The sequence below is a fragment of the Neofelis nebulosa genome, chromosome 4 (assembly GCF_028018385.1).
Source record: "Neofelis nebulosa isolate mNeoNeb1 chromosome 4, mNeoNeb1.pri, whole genome shotgun sequence".
Lineage (NCBI taxonomy): Eukaryota > Metazoa > Chordata > Mammalia > Carnivora > Felidae > Neofelis > Neofelis nebulosa.
The window spans coordinates 70,534,405-70,547,470 of NC_080785.1; the positions used below are offsets into that span (position 1 = coordinate 70,534,405).

Genomic DNA, 13,066 nt, shown 5'->3' on the forward strand with positions numbered 1-13,066 from the left:
CAGTAGGAGATCAGAGAGGCAAATTTTCATGGCCACCACATCCCTTCCAGGACACAAGCCGGGATGACTTGAATAGTTGTGGGCTGGCTAGGAGTCTGTCTATCCTTATGGCCTCTACATGGTCACCTCAGGCCTGTGTGTGGCCCAGAGGTCTCAGGATAGTTGTGCTTCTTTTACAGATACTTGTACTTCTTGGCTTAGGGACCAAGAATGAGTATGCCCAGAGACCTAGAAGGAAGCTATAAGTCTTCTCACAACCGTGTCCTGGACCCCACACAGCATCACTTCCTACATATCCCATCATTTATACCAGGTCAGCCCAGATTCCCCATGGAACAGCACTATGCAAGACTATTTTGGAGACCAGCTACCACAGTGGGATGCATATGTATATAAACTCATGTAATGTTTCACGTGCTTACTACAAGGCACTCTGGCCTTTGTACTTTTCAGTCTTTACTCATGGAATCATTCAGAGTTTGGTCTGTAATAGCTACATATGGGTTATTGCTTTATTCTTGGTCGTGTAGTATAAGCTTGAGAGACTTTTTTTCCCCCTGATGCTTTTATTGGATTGTTTTTAAACCTATTTAAGACCCTCATATTTTATTTTTAAAAATTTAATTCCTGCCTTCAAAGAATTTCAATATCTATATACCATATGGCACTTCAAGAAAAAGCATATCATTATTTTTCAAAGAAATTCACAGTTCAAGGAGTCCCTACCACCATGGAGATTATCTCTCTGAAAAACTAAAAGTCTGTCTTGAGATGTTTTAATTCTCTCTAGGCATGAAATGATTTTTGAGAAAATTTTCTGTTAAAATTGTTTACAGACATATTTCCAAGTCCAATAGCAAGAAACATAAATTTACGGTGTAAATTTTTTTTTTTTTTAATTTTTTTTTTCAACATTTTTTATTTATTTTTGGGACAGAGAGAGACAGAGCATGAACGGGGGAGGGGCAGAGAGAGAGGGAGACACAGAATCGGAAACAGGCTCCAGGCTCTGAGCCATCAGCCCAGAGCCTGACGCGGGGCTCGAACTCACGGACTGCGAGATCGTGACCTGGCTGAAGTCGGACGCTTAACCGACTGCGCCACCCAGGCGCCCCTATGGTGTAAATTTTTTAAAAAGAAATATGTAGACCATTTGGTATCTCCATCTTAACCTGTTTTTCTTATTTTAACATTTGAGACCGTCTTGGGGCAAGAGTGGCTCGGGTAAAGGAGATAAGGGAAAGCTTTCCAGAAAACCACACACATTCCCTCGTAAAAATAAAACCAGAGTCTTGGTTTAAGTCCAACCAGGCTGGTTGCCTATAAGTTCATTATCAATCTTTAACATGGCCCTAATGTATCTCCCCCACCTCCTTGTCATAGCAACATTCGAATCAGTCTTTCCCCAAGCACAGGATTTATCCACACTGGTGCAGACCTGGTTTGGAACGTTTTATTGGCAATACTGGTGTCATATTCAGGAACCACAGACTCTTGTTGGACTGTGTTAGCTTGAATGACAAGTATCAATGGTCAACTATATTTGAAATATTGTCAAAGTACCTAGAAATAATAGGCATTAAAATTCATTCCGTTCATTGCAACGAACCTCTAAAGATTTCTTGTCCTCCGTGGAACTGGCATACTGTAATTGTTCTTTGGAACTTAATGTAACCTCAACAGCAGCAGAGAGACAATACAGTCCTCTCATTATGCACATGCTCTAGGATCGTTTATTTTAATGCTTTCAAATCAATATGTTCCATGCAGCACACCACAATAAATAAGGAGCAGTAATGTTCTTCTAGTAAATCCGTTCATAATGTGAGTCACCATGTAAAACACCACATCTCAAGTCTTTGGCCCTGTGCCATATCATGAAGCAAGCCACATCTGCACCTGATCATATCTGGCTTCATATGGATTTAATAGGACTATGCCAGAAGTGCATGTAAGAACAAATTTAACCAGAGGTTTCCAGCTATTAAATACAGCTACTAAGTAGTTAAAAGGCAACAACTAAACCCGTAAAGCCTCCCCCTCCCCTCCCCCCCATTTTTGAGACAAATAGAAAGATAGAAATGATCTGGTGAATTTCAGGTCAGGGGAAAGCAGGGTGGGATACATTTGGAATACTTGGAGCAAAGCTGGCACAATATGACACCCAAAATGTCACACAACACTGTTACTGAATGGACACTGGATACAAGTGGAATCGATGACCGCAGAGCTGAGTTCTAGAAGGCGAAGGTGGGGGCTAGGGTGGGGATGGTTGGTTTCCATTAGGCAGATAACTCAACGGTGCCTTCCTCCTCGCTATCAGCTCTGTTGGCACGAATCTCCACGAGGGTCCTGGCAAATCGGGTCCATTCATCATTGTGGGGAACTGCAAGCTGCAAAGCGATTAATGGAAAATGGTGAAAAAGGGATCTTAAAGGACTGAAAGCCTTGACGCCCACAGGACTGTTCCTCCTGAAGCAGCCATTTCCCTTGGAATATAAAGGAAACCAGATCTTCGTCTTCCTTGAATCGGCCCTGAAGTGTTGCTCTTAAACTGACAACTTAAGAGAATAAAGTCACTCATGGAATTTATGAAACTTTAAAAAAAAAAAAAAAAACTTTTGTAAACTATACAATTACAGTAGCCAGTTAAAGAACTTTCAGTAATGAAAATTCATCATAAGACCAGAGTTAAAGTGAACATAGCAGATAAAAACTGCATATAATTGTCTAGGATTTTGAAATAACTGTGGTGTTGCCTTTCTAAGTCAATGCTATTGATCCTTTCTTAAAAGTGTTGCTAATGTGCTAATATGCATGGCAAAAGTATAGCTTACATATACAAAGAAATCTTACAATGAAATAATGATACGGCTTTTTCAGCAAGATCTTACATGGTGATAAGTAGCTAACATTTGCCAAGAGTTCTGTTCTAAGTGCTTTGCATGTATTAACCCATACCTCACAGCCCTAGGTAGGGTAATCTTGGTATTTCCTTTTTACAGAAGAAGAAATCGAGGCACAGAAAGATTAAATCATCTAAGATTGTGTAGCTAGCAAATATCAATGCCAGTGCCATCTAACTCCAGTATCTGCATCCCTAGACAGTATCCTATCCTGGTTTGCCAAAAAAGGGAGGTTTATAAAATTTCCCAAAGCATATCTTCTTCTATGCACAATTCAGTGAGGAGAAAATTAATCCCACCGGATACAAGCTACATGTATAAATTCTGTTAGCTGATTTAAAGGATAGTGATTTCTCTACACAGCATCCAGAAATGAACTGCTTAAAGATACATTGCGAATGTTTGGAATAGAGTAGAGAAGTATTTGATGATGAGAAGCATGATCAAGTAGAAGTCTGAATGGTTTTTATATAGAATAAAATTGATGTAGGATGTAGAGTGATTTTCTTAGAGGATTGCCCTGTAAGAGGGTATAATCCATCTATAGGTACTAGGTTCTATAAGCATTAATAACACATTCGTCTCAATATACATTTTTGAAAATAAAAAACAGGAAGCAAATAAAGCTAAGCTTTGAGATCATTTTTATAGCTGAAAAGTTACCCACTATATACAGCTAAATGATTAGAACTTAACATTTTTATTACAGGGGATGATAATGTCAGATGCTAAGACAACTTTTTGGAGGATGTCATCAGCAGTCTACAGAGTATATCTTGCAATTAGTGTTCTAGTACTGAGGTTTAAATGTTTCAGTAATATAATTCTGGAAATGATATACAGGTAGGGGAATAAGTTCTACTGATTTTGAGAAATGCAGTACCAATAAGAATTCTCATTTAGTCATATGAATGAGTTTTGAATGGTTACTTCCCTAGTTATTGAAATGAATTCAAATTTCTTCTTAGGCAATGACATAAGTTCACAATAGTATCGAATGACACTGTTACCCCCTTTGCTCAGTCCATTTTCCCTACTTTGAGCTCTTTTCCTAGGTTCCATCGATCTTCATTTTTCTCTTCAATTTTAGAAAATACCGTACTGGGGAAATGAGGCCTTCAAACTTCAAATGCTACTACAAAAGAGCTAACAAAAAGCATGAGCAGCAAAGGGTTGGTATCATATTTATATGAAAGAATAGGTTCACCACTTCCTTTCTCTCCTCCAACTCCTAACAAGTCCTCCCAAAAAGAACCACAAAACTAAAGCCTAGGAAGAGACAAAGCCAATCATGATAACATGATTATGACTTTTTCCCAATACATAAAGGATAATCAAACTCTAGCTAAGGCACCTCATAATTTCATATAACTTTAAGTCCTGGAAAAAAGCAGTCCTCACTAATAATACATTATACAATATATAATAGAGTATATTGCTCTAGGAGTTTGGCTCTTTAACGTAACAGTATATTCTTGGTTGAAATGGTACAAGTTAACATATGATGCCATGCATAATGTTTTATTGATAGCAATATATAGAAACTATATGCTGAAATAAGAAAACAGGTAAATATGTTTCACATAGTTTCATTCAGTAGTAATGGCAAGGCCATTAAGAAACGATACTAATTAAGACTGTGAGCCATTAAGGTTTGAATATATGCCCAGATACAGTTTGAGACAGAACTGAGTACCATTTATGACGTTTAAGTTGCACATCTAACTGGTTGAAAGTGAATTTTATCAGATTTAAATGTTTCTAATAAAGGAACAAAAATACCCTACAGTGGAACTACATTTGAGCTTTTCCCCAGGGATGGGAATAATAGTACTAGAATACCAACACCTGTCCTTAAAAGTACAGGTTTGCCCTCACAAAAGGGTTAATAGTATTCTAACATATCTTGTCCTCTCTTTGATCTGTGAAAGTTCTATTTAGGTTGGAAATATTAGAAGTTTAAAAAAAAAAATCCTGCCAAGTATTTTTCTGTCTAGAATACCATAAACTTCACAAAAATGTTAGTTTGCTTTGGTTCACAAAACACAAAACCACAACAAAAAACATTCCAGAGTCACACACAGTGCAAACACAACAGCTTCTAGAAACTTAAATTTACCTACCTCATCCTATTACACTTTCTCATTTAGTTGACTATAAAAATAAGCCACGATGACTGTAATGTTAGATTTAGAAGGTGAACTGCACACTGCCCCATTTTTAGAATTAAGTATCACCGTCAGGAAGCACTTTAAGAATAATCTTAGCTTGAATGTGTGAACGTGCATTCACAGGCTGTTTCCACACCCAAAGTAACAATTTTTGGCATTTGAATTACTTGTAGGTAAGATCAAACAGGGGTCCTAACAAACAAGAAGACCAATCCTTTCATTTTACATCTGTGGCTGTAACCAGCATCCATTTGGACAGGACTGTCCCTCTTATCCTTGGCAGTTCCTGGCTTTTCTAACCTGGTTCTCTCTGATTAGAAATGGCTGGGGGCGCCTGGGTGGCTTGGTCGGTTAAGCGTCCGACTTCGGCTCAGGTCACGATCTCGCGGTCCGTGAGTTCGAGCCCCGCGTCGGGCTCTGTGCGGACAGCTCAGAGCCTGGAGCCTGTTTCAGATTCTGTGTCTCCCTCTCTCTGTGACCCTCCCCCGTTCATGCTCTGTCTCTGTCTCAAAAATAAATAAACGTTAAAAAAAAAAAATTAAAAAAAAAAAAGAAATGGCTGGAAAGGGGGCACCTGGGTGTGTCAGTCGGTTAAGCATCCAACTCTTGGTTGAGATCGAGACCTGTGTCAGGCTTTGTGCGGACAGTATGGAGCCTGCTTGGGATTCTCTCTCTCCCTCTCCCTCTCCAAATAAATAAATAAACTTAAACAAACAAATAGCTGGAGGCTCAAGAGCAAAAATTCATTTCAGACTTTCTCTAGGACATCTTTAATCCAGTAATACCCTAATCATTAAGTAGGAAAATTCTTTGTTCATGTTTCTCAGTTAAAGAGTAAGACTGCTCTCATGTTCTTCTAACCAGAACACAAACGCATTCAATCAGCATGGACTGAGGACCAACTCTATGCCTGGCACTGTGCTAGGGATTAAAGATACAGCAGTGAATAATATTTTCTTAGGTCAAAATGTGTGAATACTGGCACAGGTGGGGGTTTTTTTTTTGTTGTTTTTTTGTTTTTTTAACTTCACTGACATTCAAAACATGCATAGCCTAAAATTTATTTTCTTACAGTGACAACCGTAACGTGTCCCAGTGTGTGTTGTGTGTCAAGTAAGTAGCAGGAAAGCAAATGGCATGTTAATGACAAGGCTTCAGCATCTCTTTAAGTTTCCATCAAGGCATTAAAGGCTAAACCTAGAGCATCACTGTGGATTTGTTTTCCACTTGAAAAAAACAGTTTAGAATAATTTTTGAACAATCTCTATTTCGTGATAGGAAAAATAGTCACAAGTTTTTCATCATGATGAATAATTTTAATTAAAAGAAAAAAAGCACTGTGAAGGAAATGGCCCATTGTTATATCAAGGGAATACCATAAAGAAGGATTTGTAAAAATTCTTCCAGTATTGTACTGAACCACAGTGGATCTGGAAACATTTTCTGCCTTCAGATTCATCTGCCAAAGTCCACATCCTAGGTCAGGGATGATTCAGATTTTCCCAGTGCTTCATGTACAAGGTGCACCCAACAAGCCCATTCACACCCCCTACTAGAAGACTTTTCTAATTTTTTTTGTGAAACGTATAAGGCATTTTTATGCCACAAGCACTCATGGCTCTAATTCCTGAGATGATAAAATCTTCCCTCTAAGAGTGATGACCTTGTATAGATATGATATGAGCCTATTTTTACAACTGAGGGAACTAAGAACATAGATAGTTTCTGAGGTAGCAATTTGGCCACAAGGAGGAGGTAAAATGGAGCTCAGATTTGGACAGGAGACTTAAGTCCCGTTCTCATCTTGGTACTGGCAATGGTCAGGCACTTAAGCTCTCGTTGCCTCAATTGTAAAATGAGGGTGATAGTGTCTGACCCATTTATCAACAGAGATGTGAAGAGGATGAGAGAGGTAATCTAAGTGAAGAAAATACCATGAGTTCTTCATGGAATAGTCATGCATTCTTTCTCTTTAAACTGTCACTCAGATTGAACATGTTCTTCCAAATGATATATGTAAATGGCATGCATATCGATTCAATAGCATTTTTGTGGTTTTGTTTTTATTTTCTTAAAATAATTCTGATGTTTACTATGTGAGGACATTAAGGAACAAGGCATGGACCTCTTTTAACAGGTAGGAAATAGAAGACCGGGGAGCTAAATGATTTGCTAAAGATCGCCTAACTTTCCCACGGTAGAATGGGCCAATCAGGAGCCTCGCCCCTTTAGGAAATGCCAGCTTACTGGCAGAATGGCAGGCAAGTAAGTGTTTTGAATCACCTGCTAAAAGAGTCTAAAGACTGTATTTAATCTTCTAAGATTCTTAGAAGATAAAAGGTCAAAAATAAAAAGCAAAAGTGTAAAAGCTGTGGAAATTTTAGGGAAGTTGATCATTTTAGTCCCCTCGACTCCCTACTTCTGAGGCTGTTTCATGGATCTGCCCCTCCTGTCTGCCTGAACGGAAGAGAGGGCACCTCTGGATGCTGCCCCAGCCCGTCCCCCCAAAAACTAGCCTAACCACTAGGTGTCTGGCCTGGGTTTCTGGTGCACTTAAAGACAGGCAAAGATTGCAGAATAACTAAATTTTAAGAATGGAGCCAAGGTTGACTTTTTCCACCTCCAGTATCAGCCAGATCACAGTTTCTTTCCCTGCTTTGCCACTTACTTGCAGTATGTCCGTATGAAGACTGTTTTAACGTCTCCAATCTTAACTTCCTCATTTGTGAGAAAGGAATTTTGAGACCCATCTCCTAGGAGTGTTGCGAATATTAAATAAGACACATGCACACCCCCTCCACTGCCAAATATAATGGGTTTAGCACAGTGCTTGGCACATTATGAAACTGGAGGAAATGATGGTTTTTTTCCCTATTTTTCCTTAATGCTTATTCTTATTCTCTTTTCCATTTGGGGGAGGTAATTTTTGCTCCTTTCCTTTTCTTTCTTCCATTTCCTTCTTCTCACCTGTATAGAGCTGCATTTCTTTTTAGAAATATACCTTATTTTTATTACATTTGATTTCTTGAAAGCCCACACAAATACTTTCCTAAATAGTCATACTTTTAATAATACCTAAAGTTCATGAGCTGGATATGAGGAAAGGGTTCTTTCAGATCACAAGAAAAATTCTGTCAGAGTACTTTTTATTGCTCATTTAAAAAATCAAACTTAAAGTATAATTACTCCTTGTAAATATACACATCCACAGATATGTCTACATATACATGCATATTTTTAATTTCTCAGGTACGCCAATCCAGCTTCCCCTAGCTCTGTCCTTGTTATGGCACTTTCTACAGTGGGATTCTACATTTTTAGCTCAAGTTATAAAGCTTTGTAACCACTGAACACGCTGTTATAAAAATCAAATGGCTTTTTATGACCAGGGTTAAATATCATTCATGTGTCCCTTTTTATAAGCACATGGCTAACAATTTTGAACAGTCCACAGTCAAGCCTCCCTCATTTGTTAGTAATTTTAAGGGGTTTATAGTACCTGGCAGCTGATTTGAAAAAGCTGCATTATCTGCAGTAACTCCTACCAGCTCAATGCTGAATTTTTTATGGTAAAAATATGTCTCGAGCATTGCTTATATAAAAGTAGGTTAATTTTTAAAAATCTTGGACAATTAAGACAGAAAGCTATTTCGTAATTTCAGTTTGGTTTCTCAGACACATTAAGCACGGCAAACAAATGAAAATGAGTAGGCCTCCAAGTTTGGGGACTAGTATTCCATCGATGTGTGGTTCATCAGCATCTTTGTAATCTTTTAATTAAATGGAGTCACTATAAAAAAGCCTGGGACGATTATGTTAGCCATCGATTATGAACAGGTAAATGACAACTTCTGTATGAACCCCAAAATTAAAGTTTTCTGTTAAAAAGATATCTTGCAAATTACCTTTTCATTTTAATATGCATTGGTTTTTTGTTGTTGTTTTTAATGCATTTACAGAGACCGTGGAAGCGAATGTGGGTTTCCACAGAGACTAAACCCCTCTAAGCTTTAAAAGGTTTTTTAAAAGTGCAATTATTAACGGCACCCCAAATCAGGAGATTGTGGATTTACTGGTAACACGTTTGTGTTCAGAGGAAGCCGATATTTCTTAGGACAATTCCCTTTGCCACACACACAGAGGGAAGCAAAGTGGGAGGTAACATGCAATGAAACAGCCGCTGGAAAGACCAAGCTTACTCACTTCACATAAATACAAGCTCCACTGTATTTAACTCTTGGGGGAGTCTAGCATCACTGGTAACAACGGATGAAACCACGGACCAAAATTCCAAGCCAGAATGCAGTATACAGAAGGGGTAAATACACTGCAGTATTCCACCACAAAAAGATAGTCTGTGTGGTAACTTAGTATTTACAGCACTTTTAGGGAAGGCCAGAAAGTAGAAGTTACATTAGTCTCCATTCTGTAGCATCTGCTGTTCCTGGTCAGTAGGTTAACATTTCTGTGAAATTTAGCAGCATGCAAACCGAGAGTAATCTGATGATTATTTGGCTATTTTTGGTGAAGAAAGAAAGAATTTATTTTATCATAAAATCCTATTCTAAGGGACCCCTCATCCACCCGTGAAGCTTGAGATCTCTCTGCCAAAGTTCTCTTCTCTAGTATCTTTAAATGGGTGGTTGATTTTTATAGCAGGTTAGAACACTACTTTAAAAAAAAATCCATTACCACCCAATTAAGGAAAGAAGGACGAGCCATAAAATCAAAGGTAAATAGTAATAAATATGGGTCTATATCAATTTCAATAAGTCAGCAACCATTGAAGGAAATAATTTTAAACACTATTCTTAAAAAATAAACACTTCTTCATGTTAAAATTTCACATTATAGGAAGCATGACAAAATTCTGGAGTTTTTACCTGCGGAGAGGGAAAAAAATCACACAGCTGAAGAAGAAAGAGTTAATTTACTAAGGTCTACGGACAACCTTGTTCACATTTGTATTAAAATCTCATCCTTTTTTCTTGAGAAATCTCTTAAGCATTATTTTTTTCCTATTATTTGGAACAATCTATTCCTCTGTCCAAAAGATGGAAAAAGTGCTAAAAACATTGGCTGATGGGCAATAATGGAAAATAAACTTTTAAAACTTCAATTACCACTCTTTTTCTAGAACAGAAAAGATCAAGAAAATGACAGGGAAATGAAAAAAGCATGGGCTACTCAAGCTAGTCTGTCATATTAGCTGACTAAACATATATCCTTTCTCTTCCTGATATTATTAACTATAGGTTTTCTAGTAAATTCCTAGCAACCACTGCATCTAAGCAGTTTTGACAAAAAGAAAGCTTATTGCTAAACACCTTAGAAACATTTACCGAGGTAATAAAAGAAATGTCATTCCCTCCTACTGAATGTTTGGGCATAAAAGAGGTATTTTTATAATGTAGTTCATGATTTACCATATCTATAGTGTCCAAAAAAAGCACAATGAAAAGGAAGCGTTTTTCCAGTGGTTTGACAACTATTTGAATCAGCTGTTAGGCTTTCATTACACTAGTGGCCAATCGCTCACTTTTAAAAGCACAAGAGGGCGGGGGAGTGGGATAGAGATTGGGGAAGAAGGACAAGCCCTCTTTTTAAAATGTTTTCTATATATCCTGCTCAGTGCAAACATAGTTAAATGGATTATTTTTCCTGTCCATCAGTCGATAGCCAACTTGGAGGCTGCATTCTGAATGCTTCACACAATTAAGCTTTCCCTTAACCTTCAACTTTCACGTGTGAAACATTCACCCAAATATTTATAGAGTGCCTGTTATGTGCCAGGCACTGTGCAAGGCTGGGCTATCCCACTCAAATAGACAATTGTTAAGTATCTACTTTGTGTATGTTTCTGTGGACATGCCACTCTAAACATTAGAAAAACCTTACTGAGGAATGTGATTAACCTAAGGAGGGCTGCCAAACTGAAAAAAAAAAAAAAATCTAAATCAAAAGGGTGGCTGGTTTTGAGGCTACTAGAACACGTTCACTTTTTTACCAAAGGTTCCTTAATGTTAAGATAAATAAAAATGAAATATTTCATCTACATATTGAGAAACTATTAGCTGGCCATGAGGGAGAAAGATCTTAGGGAATGGACCACTGATCAGTTTTATCTGCCACCCTAAAAAGGAAGGGTGCAAAATTTCTTCAACAATGTTAAGCTTTGATATTTCCTAAATGATAAATAATTCATGTTTTAAAATGGAGAAGATGTTCTGATAGCTGACATTCTCAGAAATCCATGCAAACCTTCTTTGAAATTAGAATAGAATGATTCACTCCCTCACTTTGCAAGTCCCACCTATATAACATAAATATTTACACATAAACACGCATAGGCAGGTACTTGATTTCCTATCCTGTCTTAGATGCACCAATAGTAACACCTGTACTCCTGTAAGAAACAAACAACTCTCCATTTCCATCCAGGCCAGTGTTAATCTAGCCTCACAGATGACTGGAGCCGCTTCATGCTCGGCTGGTCTAAGCTGTGATTTGAGGCTACTGTTCTAAGCAGTAATTTTTCAAGATAAAATTTAGCAGTTTTGAAATTCTAAAACTAAACAATTTTGTCAGCCATGAAAAAATTTAACACTATAATTAATGACTGCTTCAAGATCCAAACTGCTATTGAAGATGACAGTTTGAAATCACAGAAGAATCATAAAGATGATTAATTATACAAACTGGTACTTGTTGCAGAAGGTTTATATTCATAGGCCATTTATCACCAAAATGGGAATATATGAGTTTCATTGAATATTGCAAATTACTATGCACACATTAATTTGGTTTTTATAAAGTTAGATATTAGGGTTTTCTTTCCATCAAATCAGCTTCTCCATAATACATAAAAGTCGTTAAGTATTTTCTTATCAATCCAGAGAAAAAGTAGATTGAAAAGATATTAATCCTATAAATTCATTTTTATAAACTAATGTACCTGAATAAGCATACTATTTATATAATAATTAGTTTAATTACAGTCTTTTACATATATAATTATCAAAATGAAAACCATGACTACTACATTCACTATAAGATGAGTAATTATAACATTAATTGGAATTAATAGTGCTTTTTCTTTTTCCTTTTTCAATTAAGCACTTTTCCTAGAAGAAATCAAGTTAATATTAAAATTACAATCTTACATTTTAACCAAATTATTTTATTTCAAATACATGTAATTTATTATGACAAGAAAATGAATTAATATATTACTTCAAAGTAGCTTATTTTATGTAATTATATTTATTAGCACCCCAAATCTGCTCATACGGATATGCCTTGGTGTTTTTTGACTTAACTGCACAGTGCTGTGGCTATGGCAATTAAAAATTCAGGTAAAAACTGAAAAGTGCAATTGAAAATCCCAATGCTTTGTTTCTATGTCATCGAATATCTAGATATTGTCGACAGAACTAAGTATTTGGATTTTCAGTTTTTATCTGGATGTTTGGCACCACAGAATAACTTACGCCAAAGTCCTTTCTTCTCCATGGAGGGATATCAGAAGAAGTGTTTGGCATCAGCTAAAGAAAATAATATTGTTTATTCACTGAAGAATAAGCCAGGACTTGCAAAGACCTTCAAGAATGTAGCAACTTGTGGCCACACTCACTTAATGAGAAACACAAGTGTTTGGGGCGATTATAACTGGACCTTCGTAACCCGAGCCCAGCTCCCTCTCCCTTCTGGAGGCTCAGCCATGCTCTCAGCTCCGTCATCAGCGGGGGATAATAGCCTTCATAAAGCACCATCATTAAATGAGCTGATTTCAAATCCAGTTCTTTTTCATTATGGGACTCTTATTTGAATTAACCCCAAAATCTCAGTTAAACTTCATATGTTGTGTTCTGCACACCCCTTCCCCACGGAGCGGGGATTATTTATATTCAGGGCACACACTTCTTGTGGAAAACTGACCTAGGCCCTGTCCTACTGGCAAACACAAAGTAGTTCCACAAAGCAAACAAT

At 37.3% G+C, this 13,066-nt stretch overlaps 1 protein-coding gene across 5 annotated transcripts in view; it reads right to left on the reverse strand.

The window, feature by feature from the left end:
- Nucleotides 1–1,439: 1,439 nt before the first annotated feature.
- The window catches only part of DYNC1I1 (dynein cytoplasmic 1 intermediate chain 1), a 314,344-nt gene continuing 302,717 nt past the window's right edge, over nt 1,440–13,066 (reverse strand). For all 5 annotated transcript variants that reach the window (XM_058725021.1, XM_058725023.1, XM_058725020.1 and 2 more), the window contains one exon: nt 1,440–2,393. In XM_058725021.1, coding sequence (XP_058581004.1) covers nt 2,283–2,393 — 111 coding nt within the window. In that variant the 3' untranslated portion in view covers nt 1,440–2,282. The remainder of the gene's footprint in view (nt 2,394–13,066) is intronic.